Genomic DNA, 15,654 nt, shown 5'->3' with positions numbered 1-15,654 from the left:
TTGAGTGTTGTTCAGTATTTTCACGTTAATGTAAATTTGTAACCTGTGAGGCAGGTTGGATATACTGCCAAAAATATTTTAAGTGCCTTTGGAGACGGCTTTTGGTAGAGATATTTAACATTAATAAAACATAAATTTGCATACTTTCCAGACACATCATCAGCCAGAGTTTCCAGTTTAGCACTACAGTGGTACCTCAATTTAGGAGCACAATGTGTTCCACGACCGAGCTCGTAACTCAAAACACTCGTATCTCGAAACGAGGTAAATCCATTTAACCCGTGCTTCGCCTTTCCGAAACACCACAATTGTAACACGTTATGCCTTTTAAAATGGAAAAAAAATACACTTTTAGATAGAAAATATTGCTTGTTTTTGCAAGCAGGTACTACCAAGATGTACAGTAGTAATAATGTAACAATAATTTTCAGCATTTACCTTGGGAAGCAGACTTTTGTAGGTGTCTCCTACGGGCTGCTTTCGCCCGCATGTTTATTTTGCTCAGGGATGCATTTTAAAGACGGACCTGAGAGTTTAGTGCTGACAACAGGAGACGTGTTTGTTTGTGTGCGAAAGGTAATTCTCGACCATTCATTTTAAGCCAGGACTCGACCAGAACAAACTGAAACATGGCAAATGTAGCATATGCAGCTTCTCATTATTTTCATGGATACATGTCCGTCGTTTGGACGTTTTCGGCTGCAGCTTCTTGTGATGCGGACCGATCCTGCGAAGGGGCTGACTAACCGGTAGGACATATTTTTATTGTTTGTCTCTCTGATTCGGTCTATCTTTGCACTGATTGTGGGCAGGATTGTGTCGATCTCTGAGCGGCGCTCAAACGTACACGTCGAATGTCGAATGAAAACTTGTTTTTTCCTGTGTTTACGACGAAGTATAAGCAGAATGGGCCCGTACCTCCAATTATGCTGGCAACTTAAAGCACGACAAAAAGCCGAGATACAGCTCCTATTTCAAAATAATCGTAAATTGAGGTACCGCTGTACTGGTTAAATGCCTAGCAATAACATTGTGCACCACCGGGGGAACAATATGAATTCATGGGGAGATCTGCCATTATATTTTTTTATCAGAAACGGATCAGGAAGGGACAAGGGATAAGTTGGCGGTAGAATTTCATATAAAGCGCCCTGTCATTTATTCATTGATCTTACATGCGCTTATTTACGCAAAATGCCCCCACGGATCACGGGGCCCTACGCACAGTGTGTGGTCCGCGTAAAGGAAAGGGCGGACTATAAAAACAGAACCAGCACACAAACTGTGAATATTTGTGCAAAAAGATAACCCAGCAGGCACAAGATATTAGGAACTTGTTGATATAGGTCCTGATGTCGAGCAACTTAAAAATAACGTTGAAACAACATGCTTTTTGACGACATTTAATCAATGTTGGGTTCTGACGTTGATTTGACCATTGAATTTTGGTCATTTCTCAACCAATATTCTAGAACACAAATACAACATTGAAACAACATGCTTTTTGACAACGTTTAATCAATGTTGGGTTCTGACGATCTGACCATTGAATTTTGGTCATTTCCCAACCAATATTCTACAATACAAATACAACGTTGAAACAACATGCTTTTTGACAACATTTATTCAATGACAGGGAGTGACGTTGATTTTAACATCGAATTCTGGTCATTTCCCAACTAATATTCTATAACACAAATACAACGTTGAAACAACATGCTTTTTGACAATGTTTAATCAATGTTGGGTTCTGACAATCTGACCATTGAATTTTGGTCATTTCCCAACCAATATTCTACAACACAAATACAACGTTGAAACAACATGCTTGTTGACGACATTTAATCAATGTTGGGTTCTGATGTTGATTTGACCATTGAATTTTGGTCATTTCCCAACCAATATTCTTCAACCCAAATACAACGTTGAAACAACATGCTTTTTGACGATGTTTATTCAATGTCAGATTGTGACGTTGATTTGACCATTGAATTTTGGTCATTTCCCAATCAATTTTCTACATCACAAATACAACGTTGAAACAACATACTTTTTGACAACATTTAATCAATGTTGGATCCTGGTGTTGATTTTACGATCAAATTTTGGTAATTTCCCAACCAATATTCTTCAACACAAACCTAACGTTGAAACAACATGCTTTTTGACGACATTTAATCAATGTTGGGTTCTGACGTTGATTTGACCATTGAATTTTGGTCATTTCCCAACCAATATTCTACAACACAAATACAACGTTGAAACAACATGCTTTTTGACAATATTTATTCAATGTCAGGTTGTGGCGTTGATTTGACCATTGAATTTTGGTCATTTCCCAATCAATTTTCTACATCACAAATACAACGTTGAAACAACCTGCTTTTTGACGACATTTAATCAATGTTGGATCCTGGTGTTGATTTTACGATCAAATTTTGGTCATTTCCCAAGCAATATTCTTCAACACAAACCTAACGTTGAAACAACATGCTTTTTGACGACATTTAATCAATGTTGGGTTCTGACGTTGATTTGACCATTGAATTTTGGTCATTTCCCAAACAATATTCTACAACACAAATACAACGTTGAAACAACATGCTTTTTGACAATATGTATTCAATGTCAGGTTGTGACGTTGATTTGACCATTGAATGTTGGTCATTTCCCAACCAATATTCTACAACTTAAACCTAACGTTGAAACAACAGGCTTTTTGACAACATTTAATTAATGTGGGGTTCTGACATTGATTTGACCTTTGAATTTTGGTCATTTCCCAACCAATATTCTACAACACAAATACAACGTTGAAACAACATGCTTTTAGACAACGTTTAATTAATGTCTGGTTTTGACGTTGATTTGACCATTGAAGTTTGGTCATTTCCCAACCAATATTCTACAACACAAATACAACGTTGAAACAACATGCTTTTTGATGACTTTTAATCAGTGTTGGGTTCTGACGTTGAGTTGACCATTGAAATTTGGTCATTTTCTAATCAATATTCTACAACACAAATACAACATTGAAACAACATGTTTTTGGACAACATTTAATCAATGTTGGGTTCTGACATCTGACCATTGAAGTTTGGTCATTTCCCAACCAAAATTCTACAACGTTGAAACAACATGCTTTTTGACGACGTTTAATCAACGTTGGGTTCTGATGTTGATTTGACCATTGAATTTTGGTCATTTCCCAACCAATATTATACAACACAAATACAACGTTAAAACAACATGCTTTTTGACGACGTTTTATCAATGTCAGGTTGTGACGTTGATTTGACCATTGAATTTTGGTCATTTCCCAACCAATATTTTACAACTTAAACCTAACGTTGAAACAACGGGCTTTTTGACAACATTTAATTAATGTGGGGTTCTGACATTGATTTGACCTTTGAATTTTGGTCATTTCCCAACCAATATTCTACAACACAAATACAACGTTGAAACAACATGCTTTTAGACAACGTTTAATTAATGTTGGGTTCTGACGATCTGACCGTTAAATGTTGGTCATTTCCCAACCAATATTCTTCAACAGAAATTCAACGTTGAAACAACACGCTTTTTGACGACGTTTAATCAATGTTGGGTTCTGACGTCGATTTGACCATTGAATTTTAGTCATTTCCCAACCAATATTCTACAACTTAAACCTAACGTTGAAACAACATGCTTTTTGACGACATTTAATCAATGTTGGGTTCTGACGTTGAGTTGACCAATTCATTTTGGTCATTTTCTAATCAATATTCTACAACACAAATACAACTTTGAAACAACATGTTTTTCTTACAGCGTTTAATCAATGTTGGGTTCTGACATCTGACCATTGAAGTTTGGTCATTTCCCAACCAATATTCTACAACGCTGAAACAACATGCTTTTTGACGACGTTTAATCAATGTCGGGTCCTGACGATCTGACCATTAAATGTTGGTCATTTCCCAACCAATATTCTTCAACAGAAATTCAACGTTGAAACAACACGCTCTTTGACGACGTTTAATCAATGTTGGGTTCTTACCTTGATTTTACCATCGAATTTTGGTCATTTCCCAACCAACAATGTGGATCCAACGTCAGACATCAACGTTGTCTCAATTTACAAACACAACTCTTTTGCAACGTTGTTTAGAAGTCTTTTTTTTTAAAGGACATGTTTGCATAATCAACGTTGCATCAATGTCTTGTGCCCGCCGGGAAGCCTAATGTTTGAAAAAATCTGAAAGACTCAATTGAAGAAAATACTACGACTACCGAAGTACTAGAAAAATGATTGGATTAAGGATCTGCATAAAGGTGCAAAATGGTAAAAACTATTTTGAGAACAAGTCCGGTATATTGCACAGCTTTAGGCACAATAAGAATGTATAATATGGGACCTTTTTTGCTTCATTCAAATAAAATAAAAACAAAACACTAATTCACCAGTGCCTGAATCCAATTGAAGGGAGATGAGAAGTAATAATAGAAAGGGACGGCAGTTTAAAACGATACATACAAAGGTTCAGGGTGTTAGTGCTCGTCACCGCCTGCCAACCTCACGGCCGATGTATTATTCAGTTGGGGTGGACAACAAACTTCAAATGCACCGATGCTCACACCACAACTGATTCATTGGCTTGGCGCTAACTACCTGAAGGTGCACGATTGATGCAGTCACAGGACAAAGGAATGATCCCATAAATAAAACAAAATTGGAGGGGCATGAGGAGGGAATGTATTGCCTGAGCCCCCCTCCATTCTCACGCACATGGAGTATTTCCCCTCCCGTGTGGAAATACAGGTATGTGTACTCCTCCCACAGAAATATGTCATTCCACGTCCCCACACCTGCCATTATTTATTCATTGTTATTCCTCCACCAGAAACACACTGTAATTAGATATTGATCACATAGTCGATGTGATGAATTAAACAAAATGCCCCCCGAACGTCTTGGTTTGCCATTAATAGCTGAGACCCGCTTGCATAAACCATGACTCAAAGACTTAGTCCAGGGTGGGGGTTTTTTTGGTGTTTTTTTTCGTATTTTCTTCTAAGTTGTCACTCACCATGGCCATAAACACACACAACACACGCCGTGCAAGTCACGCCGATTGCACACGGCGTCTCCCCCGGCGTCCTCTAACTGGATTCATGGCGTTGCTCGTCCATGTCAAGCTGTGCCACATTGCATCCGCTCTCTACTGGTTTGACTCATGCCGGATTTTGTGCGTGTCCCCCAGTTGTGTGTTCACTACCACATTAGCCCCTCCCACACCCCCCCTTTTAGGCTGTTAAGCGCATCACACAAGTGCACATGAATAACTGATGGTTTCTCTCAATTGCACGCAGTGCGGCCGAATGTCTCGTCCCTAGGTGTCGCTAACCGAAAAGAAGGTAGGCAACTCCGATTGTGCAAGTGTTACTTTTCAGTTGTTTTCACAGATTTGTAGAAACGCAAAACGCTCTGGGGATGCGCCGTTTTGCAACTCCTTGCGCATAATTGTGGTGCGTTCAAGGACCCTGGATTGACGTGACAAACACCAGTCACCAGTTTTTAAAGAGAGAGGGAGGCCTAACTTCCAGGAGGTGCACTAATACAATTATTATCATAGTAATAATTATGTATTCACTATTAATTCTACGTGTATCAGCTCATCGCTACTGAACACTCTGAAGTAAAGGAAAACTGCAGATTTATAATCATTTTTAAATGAATAAAGACAGGTTAAGTGATTATTTCAATTCATACTCTGGCCATTTTTTATTGAATGATTAGTTTTTTTACTAGACAGAACAAATATATATAGACTTTGGTTACGCAAACCGATTGTTGCAGCAGCTGTCCGGGTGGTTGGTCTCAGACAATCACAATTCAAATATCTAATTTTGAGGGGGAAAAAAGGAAATACTGTTGTATTTTGTTAAAAAAAATTTAAAAAACATTTATAAAAATGTTTTTATAAAAAATAAAAACTTTTTTTTTTTTACTAGACAGAACAAATATACATAGACTTTGGTTACGCAAACCGATTGTTGCAGCAGCTGTCCGGGTGGCTGGTCTCAGACGATCACAATTCAAATATCTAATTTTGAGGGGGGAAAAAGGAAATACCGTTGTATTTTGTTAAAAAAAATAAAAACATTTTTTATAAAAAAGTTTTTATAAAAGATAAAAAACTTTTTTTTTTTTACTAGACAGAACAAATATACATTGACTTTGGTTATGCAAACCGATTGTTGTAGCAGCTGTCCGGGTGGCTGGTCTCAGACGATCACAATTCAAATATCTAAATTTGAGGGGGGGAAAAAAGGAAATACCGTTGTATTTTGTTAAAAAAAAATAAAAACATTTTTTATAAAGTTTTTATAAAAAATAAAAACATTTTTTATTTTTTAGAATTAACAAATATACATAGACTTTGGTTATGCAAACTGATTGTTGCAGCAGCTGTCCGGGTGGCTGGTCTCAGACGATCACAATTCAAATATCTAATTTTGAGGGGGGAAAAAAAGGAAATACTGTTGTATTTTGTTAAAAAAAATAAAAACATTTTTTATAAAAATGTATTTTTAAAAAATAAAAACTTTTTTTTTTTTTTACTAGACAGAACAAATATACATAGACTTTGGTTACGCAAACCGATTGTTGCAGCAGCTGTCCGGGTGGCTGGTCTCAGACGATCACAATTCAAATATCTAATTTTGAGGGGGGAAAAAAAGGAAATACCGTTGTATTTTGTTAAAAAAAATAAAAACATTTTTTATAAAAAAGTTTTTATAAAAAATAAAAATAAAAATTATTTTTTAGAATTAACAAATATACATAGACTTTGGTTACGCAAACTGATTGTTGCAGCAGCTGTCCGGGTGGCTGGTCTCAGTCGATCACAATACAAATATCTACATTTCAGAAAAAGAAAGAAATACAGTTGTATTTAGTTAAAAAAAATATATATATATATATTTTTTTTTTTACTAGACGGAACAAATATACATAGACTTTTGTTATGCAAACCGATTGTTGTAGCAGCTATCCGGGTGGTTGGTCTCAGACGATCACAATACAAATATCTAAATTTAAGAAAAAGTAATGAATACAATTGTATTTTGTTAAAAAAAATGTAATTAAAAAAATTTGTTTTTTACTCGACGGAACAAATATACATAGACTTTGGTTATGCAAACCGATTGTTGCAGCAGCTGTCCAGGTGGCTGGTCTTAGACGATCACAATACAAATATCTACATTTAAGAAAAATAAAGAAATACAATTGCATTTTGTTAAAAAAAGAAAAATAACAATAATAATTAGTTTTTTACTAGACGGAACAAACATACATAGACTTTGGTTTTGCAAACCGATTGTTGCAGCAGCTGCCCGGGTGGCTGGTCTTAGACGATCACAATACAAATATCTACATTTAAGAAAAAGAAGGAAATACAATTGCATTTTGTTAAGAAAAATAAATAAAAAAAGTTTTTTACTAGACGGGACAAATATACATAGACTTTGGTTATGCAAACCGATTGTTGCAGCAGCTGCCCGGTTGCTGGTCTCAGACGATCACAATACAAATATCTACATTTGAGAAAAAGAAAGAAATAAAATTGTATTTTGTTTAAATAAAAAAATTAAAAAAAATAAAAAAATGTGTTTTACTAGACGGAACATATATACATAGACTTTGGTCATGCAAACCGATTGTTACAGCAGCTGCCCGGGCGGCTGGTCTCAGACGATTACAATACAAGTATGTACATTTAAGAAAAAAAGATAAAATACAATTGTATTTTGTAAAAATACAATTAAATAAAAACAATTTGCTTTTTACTAGGCAGAACAAATATACATAGGACTTTGGTTATGCAAACCGATTGTTGCAGCAGCTGTCCGGGTGGCTGGTCTCAGACGATCACAATACAAATACTTAAATTAAAGAAAAAGAAAGAAATACATTTGTATTTTTTTAAAGGAATAAATAAAATAACAATAATAGTAATAACAATTAAACAAAACATAGCACGCTTGTGGGAGAATACGTAATTGTTTTCTACTTTCCAGTAGGCTATAGTTATCGTTTAAATCAGGGGTGCCCAAACTTTTTTTTTCCAAGGGTCATTTTTATCAAATCCCCTGAAGGAAACCTGTGAAACAGGCTTGTAGGGATGACATAGCTTCTGTGTTTTTGCCTGACCTAACGTATATATAGATTATATGTATTATGTGTGCACTATTTAAAAGTGATGCACCGAAAATTTGGTGTATCATCCCTACAAGCCTGTTTTTCAGGTTTCCCTGCTCGTCAGGGGATTTTTTTTAATCCCCTGAAGGAAACCTGCAAAACAGGCTTGTAGGGATGATATAGCCTCTGTGTTTTTTCCTGACCTAACGTATATATAGATTATATGTATTATTTGTGCACTATTGACAAGTGATGCACTGGAAATTTGGTCTATCATCCCTACAAGCCTGTTTCGCAAGTTTCCCTGCTCGTCAGGGGACTTTCTTAAATCCCCTGAAGGAAACCTGCAAAACAGGCTTGTAGGGATGATATAGCGTCTGTGTTTTTTCCTGACCTAACGTATATCTAGATTATATGTATTATTTGTGCACTATTGTCAAGTGATGCACCGGAAATTTGGTCTATCATCCCTACAAGCCTGTTTTGCAGGTTTCCCTGCTCGTCAGGGGATTTTATAAAATCCTAACATATATATAGATTATATATATTATTTGTGCACTATTATATATTATATATCAATAGTGCATCACTTGTGCACTATTAAAATGTGATGCATCGAAAATGTTGGTCGTCCAAAACCGAACTGATTCCCGAGTGCGGCCACCCCTGCTGCTCACTGCTCCCCTGACCTCCCAGGGGGTGGGACAAGGGGATGGGTCAAATGCAGAGGGTAATTTCACCACACCTAGTGTGTGCGTGACTATCAGTGGTACTTTAACTTTTAATATCCACTTCCACCGGGGACTGCGCCTTTAAGCTCGCCCAAAGATGACGACAAAAATCCCATTGGGGTCACATTGCGTTTAGATTGAAGTCACATTTGAAAAGATCAGATTCCAATCGGATTCAGGACTGGATTGGAAGCACTTTGGAGCGTTTCGAGCGGCAATAAAAATGCGATATGTGTCACTTCAGATCAGATTTGGTGTGCAGTGTAAACATGGCCTAAGTCTCCTCATGAGAATCTCATTCTGTTCAAAATCCTCTTAGACACAAACTCGGATTCTTTGTCCCGTTTGAGCACAACGAGAAGAAAAGCGGGAAGACTTTTTTTTTTTTTTTTCCGGCGGTTTCGTGCAGATTGATGTTCGGGCTCATGTCGGCTTAATCCATCATGCAGATACGTGGCGCCGCCTCGCAAACAACACTCCGCTCGCCGTGTGTGTCAGTCAGCCAGCCAGCCAGCGTGCGTCTTATTCTCCATTTCTACTGTTTGCTTCCACGACTGGAGCACAATGGGGAGATTGATGCCTTCACTGCCAGTCCGCTTCCTCACACTTTTTAGAGTGGGACATTCTTGGCTGGCCTCCAGCGAGGTGGAGGGTCGTTAGTCAGAGGCTGGTTTGTGTCGGGGGGAAACAAACACACACATTCATGTATTTGTTACCTTCTTGAGACCTCTGAAAAATGCCTACCTCTTTAGGACCACCCTTTCTAGATATATAAAGATTTGTATTTACAACAATAATGAGATATACATACTATGAAAATGTAAAAAAGGTCAATTTTTTAATTTTTTTATTGTTTTTTTTTTTTTTTTCGTAATTGATTTTTAATCTTCGTTATTTACTTCAAGTATGTCTATATATATATATATATATATATATATATATATATATATATATATATATATATATATATATATATATATATATATATATATATATATATATATATATATAATTAAGACATATATATATATATATATGTGTGTATATGTATATGTGTTTATATATATATATATATAAAACTATATATATACAAAATATATATATATATATATATGTATATATATATATATATATATATATATATATATATATATATATATATTATTTTGTATATATACATATGTACAAAATAAAAAATAAAAATATATATATATATATATATATATATATATATATATATATATATATATATATATATATATATATATATATATATATATATATATATATATATATATATATATTTATTTATTTATTTTTTTTATTTTATTTTTTTTTTAAATTTTGTTTCATTAATCTTGTCCAAAGGGGGCGCAATTCAATTTCTTACAAACACTTGTTATTTCATATGTTGACCAGAGGGGGAGCACTTTTAAAAGCGACACACAGTCAATTTGAGAAATCCCTCCTTTTTGGGACCACCCTCATTTTGATAGATTTCCCCACCAGGGGCTGAAAATGAGGTGGCGACTTGTCCAGGGTGTGACCCACCTTCCGCCCGAATGCAGCTGAGATAGGCTCCAGCACCCCCTGCGACCCCAAAAGGGACAAGCGGTAGAAAATGGATGGATGGATGGATGGGGTGAAAATTAGACATTCTCTATTAGATGCAATGGTTTTCCGTATTGAGACCATGATTTATGTCCTAACTTGGTCACACCTCCTCATATGGAAGCTACTTTTCCTTGTTGACGTCTCAAGACGCATTGACATACAAGAACACACACATTCTTGTATTTGTAACCTTCAAGAGACCACCGAAAAATGCCTACCTCTTTAGGACCACCCTTCCTAGATATATAAAGATGTGTATTTACAACATTAATAATATATACATACTATGCAAATATAAAAAAGGTAAGATTTTATTTATTTTTGTATTTTTGTTTTTAATTGTTTTTTAATCTTCATTATTTACTTCGTTATTTCAGAATGTCTCTATATGCATTTATTTATTTATTTTATTACTTTTGGCCAAAGGGGGCGCATTTCAAATTCTTACACACACTTGTTATTACATTTGTTGACCAGAGGGGGAGCACTTCAAATTTTTACACACACTTGTTTTTTCATATGTTGACCAGAGGGGGAGCACTTGAAATTTGTACACACACTTGTTATTTCATATGTTGACCAGAGGGGGAGCACTTCGAATTTGTACACACACTTGTTATTTCATGTGTTGGCCAGAGGGGGAGCACTTCAAATTTTTACACACACTTGTTATATCATATGTTGACCAGAGGGGGAGCACTTTTAAAACCGACACACAGTCAATTTGAAAAATCCCTCCTTTTTGGGACCACCCTCATTTTGATAGATGTCACCACCAGGGGTGCAAATGAGACATTCTCTATTAGATGCAATGTTATTGGGACCATGATTTATGTCATCACTTGTTCACACTTCCTCATATGGAAGCTACTTTTCCTTGTTGATGTCTCAAAAAGAGTAAAAATACAAGAACACACACACACATTTTTGTATTTCTTACCTTCTTAAGACCTCCAAAAAATGCCTACCTCTTTAGGACCAGCCTTTCTAGATGTATACAGATTTGTTCTTACAACATTAATAATATATACATACTATGCAAATATAAATAAGGTAAGCTTTTAGTTATTTATATTTTTGTGGATTTTTTTGTTTGTAATTGGTTTTTAATCTTCATTATTTACTTTATTACAGTATGTCTCTATATACATATTTTTAAAAAAATGTTTTAATCAATTTGGCTAAAGGGCGTACATTTCAATTTCTTACACACACTTGGTATTTCATATGTTGACCAGAGGGGGAGCACTTTTAAAAGCGACACACAGTCAATTTGAAAAATCCCTCCTTTTTGGGACCACCCTCATTTTGATAGATTTCATCACCAGGGGTGCAACTGAGACATTCTCTATTAGATGCAATGCTTTTCTGTATTGGAACCATAATTTCGGTCCTAACTTGTTCACCGGTTCTTTTTTTGGAAGGTACTTTTCCTTCTCCTCCTTCTTGAGACCTCTGAAAAATGCCTACCTCTTTAGGACCAGCCTTTCTAGATATATAAAGATGTGTATTTACAACATTAATAATATATACAAACTATGCAAATATAAAAAAGGTAAACTTTTAGTTGATTTTTTCATAATTTGTTTTGTTTGTGATTGGTTTTTAATCATCATTTACTTCAAGTTATTACATTATGTCTCTATATACATATTTTTCAATTTTTTTTATTAATTTTGGCCAATGGGGGCGCATTTCAATTTCTTACCTAGTGTGTGTGTGTGACAATCATTGGTACTTTAACTATTTACTATTAACTTACACACACTTATTATTACATATGTTGGCCAGAGGGGGAGCACTTCAAATTTTTACACACACTTGTTATTTCATATGTTGACCAGAGGGGGAGCACTGTTAAAACCGACACATAGCAAATTTAAAAAATCCCTCCTTTTTGGGACCTCCCTTCCCTAATTTTGATAGATTTCACCACCAGGGGTGCAAAAGAGATCTATATTTTTTGTTTTTCGTAATGCGCTTAAGGCCGATGACAAAGGAGTCACGGACCACAGATGGCCCCTGTGCCGCACTTTGGGCAACCCAGCTGTAGAAGATAACCGTTAATGTCCACTTTAGTCTTAGTATTGTAGTGTATTTGTTCACCCTATAGTCACATATGGGACGCGGGTTGTCTTACGTCAGCACCGGAAGTCGTAAAATCAGCTGTCTGTTTTTTCGGGGATGAAAACGGAAGTCCTTCTTTAGCTGCCGTCTTGTTTTACCATACATTGCTGCCTTTGCACCTGTCAATATTTACTTCTGTATGCACATTAAATCAAAAAAAAAATCCTGACTTTGGAGCAATGTTCACGGACTCTAGTATTTGGCTCTCTATTAGATGCAATGGTTTCCCGTATTGGGACTGTGATTTCGGTCCTAACTTGTTCACCTCATATTGACGGAACTTTTCCTTGTTGATGTCTCAAGAAGGGTAGAAATGCAAGAACACACACACACAAACACACACACACACACACGGATGACTTTAATGCATGTGTTAATGACACAAAGCATAAAGAAATAATATTTCAATTGTTTTGCATTCCGGGCACGTGTAACTGATTCCCCTTTTCAACGTCACTCCTTGTTTTCCCATCATTCATTCCTTCCCTGCCTACTATCAAAACTGAGTACTCTTAATTCTCTGACATTGCATTTTTTGCATCGTTGCAATATCATGTTTTTTTTGTTTGTTTTTTTGTATGTTTCTTTTATTGATCTAGTAGCTCCACAAGTTGCGTTGTCCACTGCCACTTCAGCCCAGGTTCCAAACCGCAAGCGAGGTAGGCATTGCCACCCCCCAGCCCCCACCCCCATGACACCTATCTCCCTATAGCTTAGGACAGGGGTGTCCAAAGTGCGGCCCGGGGGCCATTTGCGGCCCGACGCTAATTGTTTACCGGCCCGCCACACATTCTGGAAATACTATTGTAAAAATAAAAAAGAACATTAAAAAAAGTGGAATGAGGTGAAATCTAACGAGAAAAAATTGCAATGTTGACACAAAAGCTGCCGTGCAGGCTGTTTTTTTTTTTCTTTTGTCTTTCTTTTTTTTCTTTTTTTTGCCATTGCTCAAAAAAATAATAATAATGACAAAAAAATCCATGTTTAATGAATTATTTTCAGGGCTCCAATTACTTCCAATATTTCACTTTAAAATGTTTTATGTGGTAAACATTGCATATATTGTGTGGTAGCCATATAAAAACATCAAAGATTTCTTTGAAAAAAGCGCATAACACAAACAAAGTAATAGTTCCAGCATAAAATGGACAGATATATCTGAAGTTGATCTCGTAACTTAAGTGTTAAAAGTAAAAGAAAAACCTAATAAAAATGTATCACTTTATGAGTGGGGCACCTTTTGGATCCCAAATATATTTAGTGATTTTTTATTTATCTTTTCACTGTGATTACTCAAAAATATGAAATAATTAAAATCAATGGTGTCCTGCATTATTGATATTTTAGGGCTCTAATTACTAAATACTGCATATTCCAGTTTTACTATAAAAAAAAAAACTAAGTTGTTTTTGACAGAAAAGCCATAAAACTTTTTTTTAAAAATTTGTATTACTTTATATCAACTTGAAGTTGATATAGAGATTTACTGTAAGCGTTAAATAATTAAAAAAATAATAATAATCTGACTTATTTTTAACATTTTAATGACTGAGACCCTTTATGGTCCCCGGGAACCCTAAAGGTAAAATAAATAAAAAATCCATATATTTTGTTATGGTTTGAAAATGAAAAATATCAGAATTGCCCCCACATGCTTTAATTTTTCCATGTGCGGCCCTCAGTGGAAAAAGTTTGGACACCCCTGGATTAGGAGGATCAAATGTTTTTGCATCCAGGGATGGGTGCAGAGTTTGGTATTTTTATAGGCGCCGACCAAAATGACGGTGCTACTGGGTATCAATTCCCGAAAAATCAAACGGTGCCATATTTTAATACCTGCTGGCTCCAACTCCTTCGGTGAATGTTACAATTTTCATTGCCAACAAAACAAGAAGAAATAGAAAACCGAAAAAAACGCTTTTCAAAAAAGTGCTAGCTCGATGCTAATTTACATTGGATTTGCCATAGACATGCTACAAATTGGGATTAGCCATTTTACATGGCGATTTCAATCAATTAGTCAATTGATTAATGTAGCCCTAAGCCACCAGGGCTGCACAAACCGCAATGACAAATCAAGGCAAGGAAAAACTCCAAACCCAAATGGGATTAAAAAAAAAAAAGAGGAAACCTAGGGAAGGGGCCTCAGATATGGGGACCCCCATCCTGAATCCCAAGTGATTATTCACGATAATGTGAGAGTCCGGTCCATTGGGGGCAAGCAGAGGGTCGTCATAAGGGAGTGGTCCACACCGGAGTCATGACTTAGAACAGAGGGGGAGCACTTCAAATTTGTACACATACTTGTTATATCATATGTTGGCCAGAGGGGGAGCACTTCAAATTTTTACACACACTTGTTATATCATATGTTGGTCAGAGGGGGAGAACTTCACATTTTTACACATACTTGTTATATCATATGTTGGCCAGAGGGGGAGAACTTCACATTTTTAAACATACTTTTTATATCATATGTTGGCCGGAGGGGGAGCACTTCAATTTTTTACACACACTTGTTATATCATATGTTGGCCAGAGGGGGAGAACTTCAAATTTGTACACATACTTGTTATATCATATGTTGGCCAGAGGTGGAGCACTTCAAATTTTTGCACACACTTGTTATATCATATGTTGGCCAGAGGGGGAGCACTTCCAATTTTTACACACACTTGTTATATCATATGTTGGCCAGAGGGAGAGCACTTCAAATTTGTACACATACTTGTTATATCATATGTTGGCCAGAGGGGGAGCACTTCAAAATTTTACACACACTTGTTATATCATATGTTGACAATTCGTAAACTATTATTTTTTTATTTTTTTTGTAATTGATTTTTAATCTTCATTATTTACTTCAAGTTATTACAGTATGTCTCTATATACATATTTATTCTATTTTTTTAATACATTTTGTCCAAAAGGGGCGCATTTCAATTTCTTACATACACTTGTTATTTCATATGTTGACCAGAGGGGGAG

The 15,654-nt window shown here is 35.8% G+C and overlaps 1 protein-coding gene across 1 annotated transcript in view; it reads left to right on the top strand.

Moving 5' to 3' along the window:
* LOC133630325 (netrin-G1-like) overlaps window positions 1-15,654 on the top strand; it is a 168,732-nt gene that overhangs the window by 101,513 nt on the left and 51,565 nt on the right. Inside the window, exon 4 of the mRNA XM_062021888.1 lies at window positions 5,362-5,406. Coding sequence (XP_061877872.1) covers window positions 5,362-5,406 — 45 coding nt within the window. The remainder of the gene's footprint in view (window positions 1-5,361; window positions 5,407-15,654) is intronic.

Source organism: Entelurus aequoreus, linkage group LG15 (genome assembly GCF_033978785.1).
Source record: "Entelurus aequoreus isolate RoL-2023_Sb linkage group LG15, RoL_Eaeq_v1.1, whole genome shotgun sequence".
Classification (NCBI taxonomy): Eukaryota; Metazoa; Chordata; class Actinopteri; order Syngnathiformes; family Syngnathidae; genus Entelurus; species Entelurus aequoreus.
The sequence above is the reverse complement of the archived record's forward strand: the minus strand, read 5'-3'. Positions and strand labels throughout refer to the sequence as shown.